The sequence below is a fragment of the Aquarana catesbeiana genome, linkage group LG10 (genome assembly GCF_042186555.1).
Source record: "Aquarana catesbeiana isolate 2022-GZ linkage group LG10, ASM4218655v1, whole genome shotgun sequence".
Lineage (NCBI taxonomy): Eukaryota > Metazoa > Chordata > Amphibia > Anura > Ranidae > Aquarana > Aquarana catesbeiana.
In genome coordinates this window covers 262,064,900-262,076,205 of record NC_133333.1, presented here as the reverse complement: position 1 = coordinate 262,076,205, position 11,306 = coordinate 262,064,900, and the positions used below count along the sequence as shown (strand labels likewise).

Below are 11,306 nucleotides of genomic sequence, written 5' to 3'. Positions count from 1 at the left end.
TCCTGCACTAAAACCAACAGTGTTTTAATTCTATAGTTCCCTCTGATATATAACAGCTCCCCAGTGGATGTCTTTTATAAAAATATGCTGTATAATAGCTTACTTCAGAGCGGCGTTCTGCGCTCACGTGACTGCCCGCCGGTCTCCTCCTCTCTTCTTTACCAGCACCTCCCCCTGCAGCTATCAGATTGGGAGAGGAGGAGACCAGCGGGCAGTCATGTGAGCGCATATTTTTCTAAATGACATCCACCGGGGCGCTTCCTGTTATATATCAGAGGGAACTATAGAAGAAGAAAGACTCGATCGCCGTATAAGAGGAAGGTCGGTGATCGCCGTATAACCAGACATGCTTTGTTTGTCATTCAGGCACAATATCAGCAAATTGTGGAGTTTGTGGACGAGTTTGACAGAAAAGAGCGACAGATGAAGTACAGGAAGTGGAGGCCGAGGGTCCCGGTGTCACAGAAGTAAGATTCCCCCCATTCTTGGTCTGTAGAATATCTGTGTGTGGGGAGAGCTGACGTTGTGTCTTCTCCTCCCAGCTGTAGGGAATGGTGGATCTTTGCACTGAATACAAACCTGTCTGAGATCCGAGAACAGAGACGCCGAATGAATGTGGAATTCCTTCTCCGGCGAGCGAGAGACGCCGTCTTCTATTGTCATAAACATTCCAGTCGTCTGAAAGGAATCCCGCTGACAGCTGAAGACCAGGTATTATATCTTCTATCTGAAGGGTGCTGGAAGGACCCCGCCGTGGCGCACCCTCAACCCATTTGTCAATCCGCTCCGGGTTCAGGCGCTAAGGGAATCCAGCAGAGAAATCTTTAGGCTTCACAGCTGGTTTCCTACTGCGCATGCGCGAGCTGCACTTTCTGAATGGTCCTCCCTTCTTCTGGGACCTGTGTGTATGTGTGTCCCAGAAAGCAGCGGGGGGGGGAGGAGGGGCTGGAGATTGCCGCAGAAGTGGGAGCAGATCCCGGTCTAAACCAGGTACCGCCTCCCCACCCCCCCACCCCCAAAATGTGCCAAATGTGGGAGTGGAGGGGGAGGGGGGCCAACAAGCGGAGCTCCACTTGAAGGACACCTAACACACACCTTAATATGTCCTGGTACTTTACCTGGATGTAAGTTGCCATTTGGCTTTTTTTTAATCCAGTCACTTACCTGCTACACTTAGTCTGGCGCCCCCTTGTGTTCCTTTATTTATTTTTATAAATTCCTAGTTTAATGCCGCTGCTGTCAGTGCTGTATGAAGTGTACGGAGTACATGCAGTATACGGTATACATTGTTTTCTGGTAGAGGAAAGGGGACTTCCCATCCCAATCCCGCAACAAAGTCCAATCAGATTTTATTTTTTAACCTTACAAAATAATGTAATGTAATAACACTGATGTATCCCCATTGTTCCCATTCTGTGACTTCCACTAGTAGGCCTCTATTTAATATCCTCCATCCTCCTATTATATCCTCTATTATATCCTCCATCCTCCTATTATATCCTCTATTATATCCTCCATCCTCCTATTATATCCTCTATTATATCCTCCATCCTCCTATTATATCCTCTATTTAATATCCTCCAGCCTCTATTTTATATCCTCCAGCCTCTATTTTATATCCTCCATCCTCCTATTATATCCTCTATTATATCCTCCAGCTGCAGTGAATACTGACACACAGCCCAGTGTTTTGTCCCTCCGTGTCGGGCTTGTCCATTGGTCTAACCTTCTCCAACATGTCACTTTTCAGGCTGAGTTGGATCGCATTGAGGAGGAACAATCGTTTGAAGAACTGAAGATTTTACAGCAGCAGGTCCATGAGAGCTTCAGGAGGCAGCAGGAACTGGCGGAGGTCTGAACCTGTTAGGTCACATGATCTGTCAGCTGATCATTTTGTATTCCTAATCTTTTGCTGATCACTTTTATTTGTCGTTCACACTTCGCCTGTATATTTATTTCCAGAACTTTACTTTCTAGTTGAACTAATATATATAAAATGTGATTTTCCTTTCATGTCTATTGAGGATCACAGGAAGTCTTTTACCTTTTGGGTAACACTGCCACCTACGGGAGGGTTGGACACTGGCGAACAAAAAATTGTAGGCCGGCCCAGGATAACCCCTCCCACTCCCAGCATGCCGGCCCAGGATAACCCCTCCCACTCCCAGCATGCTGGCCCAGGATAACCCCTCCCACTTCCAGCATGCCGGCCCAGGATAACCCCTCCCACTCCCAGCATGCCGGCCCAGGATAACCCCTCCCACTCCCAGCATGCCTCAGTTTTTTACTCGGAGGAAGGACGTCCAGGACAATCCTCCTTTTACTAGAACTATTCTTCTGTTCTTTTATTCTTCTGTCCTTTTATTCTTCTGTCCTTTTATTCTTCTGTTCTTTTATTCTTCTGTTCTTTTATTCTTGGGTCTGGTGACTTTAGTTTTCTTTCTTGTCCATCACTCGGTTGGACGTCCCGGAGGGGAAAGTCTTCCTGTGTCCTTTAATAGACCTGATAGAATCCTATTTTCTGTGCAAAACGAAGATAATGGATCTAGGATGTAAAGTTCTGCTAACCAATCTACAGACTGAGGAGAAATAAAGGTTCAGATCACAACTCTTGTGAAGAATTATGAATAGAAGAAATCTGGGATATTTGTATTCGCCTCACAATCCTTTTCTTGGGGTCCATTGAAGGACACCCCCCCCCCCCCCCCCCCCCGCGTTTATCATCATACCCTCAGTACTGCTTTCCTACAAAACCAAGGCATGCTCTGTAGACGGCCATATATTGTATTACCTTCATTATCTGACACTTCAAGGTGTATTGGAGGCCTTTACCTGTTATTAGTGACCAACCAATGACATAGCAGGCGGTGGGGGGGGCTGGGGGGCAATGCGGTTGTGGCCACTGCAAGTAACAGGGAGATGCTGGTGTTTCGTCAGATTAGGCAACCCATCAGATTTTGTAACGGAAGTGATGTTCCGTTGCCGCCGTCTTGCTACACCCCGCACTCCTCCACAGTGAGAAGGCAACAAGCGGACATCTTGGTACACCCTCCGGAGTCTTGCACACTTATTTTTACCAGTAAAGTCAGCTTATATAGTGAAGTTCAGTACTTTGAAATCCATCAGACTGTTTTGATGTTGATTTTTCAAATCAGTGATGTTCTGTCAGATCCGCAAACCTGTGAGATCAGAAGGCTCGCCGCTGCTTTTAGAATTTAACATCAAAACAGTCAGACGGAGTTCTAAATGCTGTATATCACTATATAAATTCTGTATATCACTATATAAATTCTGTATATCACTATATAAATTCTGTATATCACTATATAAGGTCACTATATAAATGCTGTATATCACTATATAAATGCTGTATATCACTATATAAGGTCAGATTACTGGTAAAAAAGAAGTGTGAATTGCCAGACTCTGGTGGGCGTAACGAGATGTCCGCTTTCCGTCTTCTCACGCTATCTTTACTGTAGAGCAGTGCGGGGTGTAGCAAGATGGCGGCGACAACGTCGCTTCCGTTACAAAATCTAACGGGTCACTTAATATGAGGAAACCCCGTCCTCCCTCACACCCGGATGTGTCTGATATCTGGAAATTCTACTGACACTTCTGATGCCCCGTACACACGGACTTTTCAGCAACAAAGGTCCGACAGTCTTTCCAACGGACTTTTGACGGACTTCCGAATGAACGGACTTGTCTACACACGATCACAGCAAAGTCCGCTGGATTCGTACGCAATGACGTACACCGGACTAAAATAAGGAAGTTGATAGCCAGTAGCCAATAGCTGCCCTAGCGTTGGTTTTCGTTCGTCGGACCGGCATATAGACGAGCGGACTTTTCAATAGGAACTGGGTCCGGCGGAGTTCCGATGTAAAGATTTGAAACACGTTCCAAATCTAAAGTCCGTCAGATTTTTGACAGAAACAGTCCTCTGCAGGTCCGATGAAGCCCACACACAGTCGGATTGCCCGCCGGATTCGGTTTGTCGGACCAGTCCAGTCAAAAATTCCGATCGTGTGTACGCGGCAATAGATTGAAAGAAAATGAAGATTGGATCCACAAAAGTCCAGAAAGTATCTCACATGACTGGACGTTCTATTATGTAGATTTGTGTTTTCACATTTATCTTGTGGAAGGTTTATTATCCTCCTTTGCGGTTGGGATGGATTTATTCACCCACAAACATGATGACAATCGGGTTCCTGATGAGAATCCCCTCCTCCCCTCCCCCGCATTGAGCCAAATACAGCGGGTGAAATAAGTATTGAACACGTCACCATTTTTCTCGGTAAATCTATTGGTAAAGGTGATATTGACATGAAATGTTCCCCACATGTCGGTAACAACCCATGTAGGGAGGGGGAGGGGGAGGAAACTTGAACAAGCCGATGGTGTGACTTTTCCTCCATGTGTTTGTAGAGTGTGAGAGAACCGATGGCGGATTCAGCTGGCGCTTCCCCGGCGTCCACTCCAACTCGCAGCCAGAGCAGCGGCATGCTCCAGTACCTCCAGTCCTGGTTTCCAGGGTGGGGGGGATGGTATGGGAACCCACAGGAAGCCAGAGAAGATATAGAGAGACTGTCAGAGGAGCAGCAACAGGAACAGAAGTCCTGGGACCCGGAAAATATTCTCGGTGAGTTCATTTGCTGTTTTATGATCGAATGTTACCAGGCAGTAGGGAAAGCTGCATGGCCAGTACATAGTGACATAGAAGGCGAGGTTGAAAAAAGTCCATCAAGTCCATAAATTCAAAACCTTCACCATCTCTCCATCCTTGGTAACCAGATTCCCTTCATCATCCTTTATGGGACCAATAAGATCTGACCTCCCTTTCTTACTATTTATGTACTTTGGGATTTGTTTTTACTCTCCTCCGCTATGTGCCTTTTGTGTTCTATCTTAGCCGCAATAATTGCACCCTTACATTTCTTATTACATTCTTTGTAATGTAGGAATGCTGACGATGACCCCTCAACCTTGTAGCACTATACTTCCCTTCACCCCCCCCCCCCCCCCCCGCCATGGAGATCTTCACTGTGCAGCTCTATCCATCATCACACAGCCTGTGCATGAAAAGTTCTGGCTGGGCCTTGCATATAATACACACGGCCCACCAATAATACACACGGCCCACCAATAATACACACGGCCCACCAATAATACACACGGCCCACCAATAATACACACGCCCACCAATAATACACACGCCCACCAATAATACACACGCCCACCAATAATACACACGGCCCACCAATAATACACACGGCCCACCAATAATACACACGGCCCACCAATAATACACACGCCCACCAATAATACACACGCCCACCAATACCCACCAATAATACACACGGCCCACCAATAATACACACGGCCCACCAATAATACACACGCCCACCAATAATACACACGGCCCACCAATAATACGCCCACCAATAATACGCCCACCAATAATACACGCGGCCACCAATAATACACAAGCCCACCAATAATACACACGGCCACCACAGCCTCATTCAATCTCATGGCAGCAGCTATAATCCTATGGATGGCTGAGGCTGTCATGAGTAGGAGGATGGCAAGCGTGGCTCCCTCCATGTACTAAGGAGGTGTGAGCGTAGCCACCCAAGGACAGGACACGTGTTACATACAGGATTACCAGTTGAAACTAAAGAGGGAAAAATTAATAAAGGAACGCAGTGCATGCAGCTCACCCGATACAGATGTGTGGTCAGAGCTTATTGTATAAACGTGAACAGTTGGGTTTTCTATGTGTGCATGGTGATGTCTTCGGGGGGGAGGGGGGTGGAGACTATTTTAGATGGTTGGATATGTTTGGGGTCAATTTATTAGCTGGACTAGGTTTTCAAACCTTTCTGACTGACCTTTCCCAAGAGCCATTGGCTGGGAGTGCCCGCTGTGCCCATAGATGTCCTCTTGTCACCCATCATTTCTGAACCCACCCGGTCAGGTGCCGTAATATAACGTTAGTTTGTTACTTATAACGTTTTTTTGCCACAGGCGCTGATGACTTCTTCGACCCCACCTCTGACACCACAAACCTGAACACATTTACTAAGAGAGATCACGTGTTTGTAAAACTCAACTTTCAGCTCGAGGGCGGCACCATTACTCTCCTACACAAGGAGAAGAGCAGCGCCCCCCTGAGGGAAGCTGCCTTCATACAGCTGGAATTCTCAGGTAATCAATTTTTATACCGCATTTCTTCATCCCTGCCCCCCACCTTTTGTTGGTTCTCCCGTATTGATGTCCCGTGTTTGAAGGTGTTTTAATGAAGGTTTTTATTGATGGTTGGCACATTCACTTATGACAGCAGATAATACATGATTGTCACTGACCGCTTCAATCTTCAGCGATTGGTCAAGAACGGCTTGCCATAATGATCACATGCAGACTGGAGGCTTTATTTCCAGGATACGCCTTGAGTCTGTAGACAGTGTTGCAGCCTGAAGATGGCAGTATGTCTGTTTAATACTGTAATTGTCAGATACAATTACCATACAGTATTAAAAAAAAAACTGTAAAATTATATTGATTGATATAGATATATATAGATATATATATATTACACAGTGGGGCAAAAAAGCATTTAGTCACCACCAATTGTACAAGTTCTCCCACTTAAAAAGATGAGAGAGGCCTGTAATTGTCATCATAGGTAGACCTCAACTATGAGAGACAAAATGTGGAAACAAATCCAATCACATCGTCTGATTTTTGAAAGAATTTATTTGTAAATTATGGTGGAAAATAAGTATTTAACCGAATGGTTTGCTGTCTCCCTGGTGCTAGGGTTCGGCATGTGGTGGACCGGGTGGATAAATTACTGGGAGGGGCTGGGCATGACCCAGCTGTCTTGGTCCACGTTGGAACCAATGACAGTATACATGGAAGGTGGAGGCTCCTTAAGAATCAATTTAAAGAACTAGGCTGCAAGTTGAAGGGAAGGACCTCCAAGGTGATATTCTCTGAAATATTGCCTGTGCCATGCGCAACACAGGAAAGGCAGTGGGTGATTAGAGAGCTGAATGCATGGCTCAAGACCTGGTGTAGGGAGGAGGGATTTGGGTTTCTAGAGCACTGGGCTGACTTTTCATTGGGGTGCAACCTATATGCTAAAGACGGTTTGCACTTGAATGGAAGGGGGTCTGCTGTGCTGGGGGAGAGGTTTATAGGAAGGCTGGAGGAGTATTTAAACTAGGATTGAGGGGGGAGGGTGAACTAGAATTACATCAAGAAGACAGGTCAGTTAGGGGTCAGACATTAATGGAGGGTGGAATGGGGACAGATGGGGGGAGGGTTATGGCAGGTGTCAAGAAATTTCCCATGTTGCAAACAGCCATTGGAAACTGTAGTGCCATTTGTACTACTAAAAAATATATGAAAAACACCAGACCAAAATGTAATAATGCATTAAAGTGTTTGTTCACCAATGCCAGAAGTCTGCCAAGCAAAATAGGTGAGTTGGAAGCTCTAGTGCATGAAGTGAACTATGATGTAATCGGTATTGCTGAAACTTGGCTTCAATCCTCACATGACTGGGCTATTAATATTCCTGGCTATGCACTCTTTCGGAGAGACAGGGTAAAAAGGAAAGGTGGCGGGGTCTGTCTCTATGTGAGAAGTGATCTCAAAGCAAGTGTGAAAGAGGACCTGACTGATGAAGAGTGTGATGAGTCTGAAGCATTATGGGTGGAACTGCATATAGATGGGCGTAGTTCAAAGTTAATCATTGGAGTTTGTTATAGACCACCCAATGTTAACGAGGAGGTGGAGACTCAGCTCCTTGCACAGATGGAAAGGGCTGCAAGGGCTGGGACAGTGATAATAATGGGAGATTTTAACTACCCAGAAATTGATTGGAGTAATGGCACTGCTGGGACAGTTAAAGGGCAAACATTTATAAACCTAGTACAGGACAATTTTATGGTCCAGTTTATTGAGGCCCCAACTAGGAATGAAGCTCTGTTGGACCTGGTAATCTCAAACCATGCAGAGCTTATTACTAATGTGCAGATAAAGGAACACCTGGGTAGCAGTGACCATAACATGATTTCATTTGATGTTAGCTGTAAACAAGAAATACATAAGGGAAAGATAAAAACACTTAACTTCAAGAGAGCAAATTTTCCAAGGATGAGGGCTGCTCTCCAGGACTTAGACTGGGAGGGAATATTGGCAGCGATAAACATAGATCAGAAATGGGAATTCTTCAAAAAGACTGTTTGGGACCTCACTGCAAAGTATATTCCCATGGGCAATAAGTTTAAAAGGCTAAAAAGAAAACCTATGTGGCTCACGGTCAAAGTTAGAAAAGCTATAAACAATAAGAAAAGAGCTTTTAAAAAATATAAAAATGAAGGAACACTAGTGTCATTTAAATGCTACAAAGAATTTAACAGAATATGTAAAAAGGAAATCAAGGGTGCAAAAATTCAAAACGAACGACAGATCGCAAAAAATAGTAGGACAAACCCCAAAAAATTCTTCAAATATATTAATAGTAAAAAGGTCAGGTCTGAGCATGTAGGCCCTTTACAAAATAATCTAGAGTGGGTGACTGGGGACAAGGAGAAGGCTAATGTATTAAATACTTTCTTCAGTTCTGTGTATACAAAGCAGCATGGGGAAGTTCATGTCCATAATGGGGGTGGTATTGACACAGCCCCCAATGATCCACAATGGCTCAAAAGGGATATGGTCCAGAAATATTTAGACAGAATAAAGGTGGATAAAGCACCTGGACCTGATGGCATCCACCCACGGATCCTAAAAGAATTGAGCTCTGTAATTTCAAAGCCATTGTATCTAATTTTTAGGGACTCATTAATGATGGGAATAGTACCGCTGGATTGGCGCAGGGCGAACGTGGTGCCTATATTTAAAAAGGGATCAAAGTCTTTACCAAGTAACTATAGACCTGTTAGTTTAACTTCTATAGTCGGGAAGATACTGGAGAGTTTAATAAAAGACCACATAGACGAGTTCTTGCTGGAAAAAAACATTTTAAGCAACAGACAGCATGGGTTCATGAAAGACAGAAGTTGTCAGACAAACCTGATTTCTTTTTATGAAGAGGTAAGTAAAACCTTGGACAGAGGAGTGGCTGTGGACGTGGTATACTTGGATTTTGCAAAAGCGTTTGGCTCATGTGTAAGCTAAAGTCTACAGGCTTGGAAATATCAGTTTGTAAATGGATAGAAAACTGGCTAAAAGACAGAATTCAGAGAGTCGTGGTTAATGATTCTTACTCTGACTGGTCTAAGGTTATCAGTGGTGTACCCCAAGGTTCAGTGCTGGGACCCTTACTCTTTAATATCTTTATAAATGATATTGGGTCTGGGATCAAAAGTAACATTTCTGTCTTTGCAGATGACACCAAGCTATGCAGTGGAATAACGTCCTTACAGGATGTCTCCAATTTACAAGCCGACCTCAATGCTCTGTCTAATTGGGCGACTATGTGGCAGATGAGGTTTAATGTTGAGAAATGTAAAGTTATGCACTTGGGGGCTAAGAATATGCATCATACATGCTAGGGGGAGTACAACTGGGGGAATCTGTAGTGGAGAAGGATCTGGGGGTTTTGGTAGATCATAAGCTCAATAATAGCATGCAATGCCAAGCTGCGGTTTCCAAAGCGAGCAAAGTTCTTTCTTGTATTAAGAGAGGTATGGACTCCAGAGAGAGAGATATCATTTTGCCCCTGTTCAAATCATTAGTAAGACCTCATCTGGAATATGCAGTTCAGTTTTGGACACCAGTTCTCAAAAAGGATATCGGGGAACTGGAGAAAGTGCAGAGAAGGGCAACCAAACTGATAAGAGGCATGGAGGAGCTCAGCTATGAGGAAAGATTAGAGGAACTGAATTTGTTCACTCTTGAGAAGAGGAGAATAAGGGGGGATATGATCAACATGTTTAAATATATAAGGGGTCCATATAGTGAACTTGGTGTTGAGTTATTCACTTTACGGTCAACACAGAGGACAAGGGGGCACTCTTTACGACTGGAGGAAAAGAGATTTCATCTTCAAATACGGAAAGGTTTCTTCACAGTAAGAGCTGTGAAAATGTGGAATAGACTCCCTCCAGAGGTGGTTCTGGCCAGCTCAGTAGATTGCTTTAAGAAAGGCCTGGATACTTTCCTAAATGTACAGAATATAACTGGGTACTTACATTTATAGGTAAAGTTGATCCAGGGAAAATCCGATTGCCTCTCTGGGATCAGGAAGGAATTTTTTCCCCTGCTGTAGCAAATTGGAGCATGCTCTGCTGGGGTTTTTTGCCTTCCTCTGGATCAACTGTGGGTATAGTATTGGGTATATTGGATTGTACGTTTTTTTTTTTTTTTTTTTTTTTTTTTATGGTTGGACTGGATGGACTTGTGTCTTTTTTCAACCTGACTAACTATGTAACTATGTAACTATTTGGTCTCCTACAAACAAGCGAGATTTCCGTCTCTCACAGACCTGTATCTTCTTCTATAAGAGGCTCCTCTGTCCTCCACTCACTACCTGTATTAATGGCACCTGTTTGAACTTGTTATCAGTATAAAAGACACCTGTCCACAACCTCAAACAGTCACACTGCAAACTCCACTATGGTGAAGACCAAAGAGCTGTCGAAGGACACCAGAAACAAAATTGTAGACCTGCAGCAGGCTGGGAAGACTGAATCTGCAATAGGCAAGCAGCTTGGTGTGAAGAAATCAACTGTGGGAGCAATAATTAGAAAATGGAAGACATACAAGGCCACTGATAATCTCCCTCGATCTGGGGCTCCATGCAAGATCTCACCCCGTGGGGTCAAAATGATCACAAGAACGGTGAGTAAAAATCCCAGAACCACACGGGGGGACCTAGTGAATGACCTGCAGAGAGCTGGGACCAACGTAACAAAGGCTACCATCAGTAACACACTACGCCGCCAGGGACTCAGATCCTGCAGTGCCAGACGTGTCCCCCTGCTTAAGCCAGTACATGTCCGGGCCCGTCTGAGATTTGCTAGAGAGCATTTGGATGATCCAGAAGAGGATTGGGAGAATGTCATATGGTCAGATGAAACCAAAGTAGAACTGTTTAGTAGAAACACAACTCGTCGTGTTTGGAGGAGAGAGAATGCCGAGTTACAACCAAAGAACACCAAACCTACTGTGAAGCACGGGGGTGGCAACATCATGCTTTGGGGCTGTTTCTCTGCAAAGGGAACAGGACAACTAAAATGAAAGAATGAATGGGGCCATGTATTGTAAGATTTTGAGTGCAAACC

The 11,306-nt window shown here is 44.5% G+C and overlaps 1 protein-coding gene across 1 annotated transcript in view; it reads left to right on the top strand.

Annotated features, from left to right (window-relative positions):
* The first annotated feature begins 341 nt into the window (after window positions 1-341).
* The window catches only part of LOC141109932 (intermembrane lipid transfer protein VPS13D-like), a 36,041-nt gene continuing 25,076 nt past the window's right edge, over window positions 342-11,306 (top strand). The window contains exons 1-5 of the mRNA XM_073601185.1: window positions 342-467; window positions 543-711; window positions 1,751-1,852; window positions 4,435-4,648; window positions 6,037-6,216. Of these exons, the coding sequence (XP_073457286.1) occupies window positions 424-467; window positions 543-711; window positions 1,751-1,852; window positions 4,435-4,648; window positions 6,037-6,216 (709 nt within the window). The 5' untranslated portion in view covers window positions 342-423. The remainder of the gene's footprint in view (window positions 468-542; window positions 712-1,750; window positions 1,853-4,434; window positions 4,649-6,036; window positions 6,217-11,306) is intronic.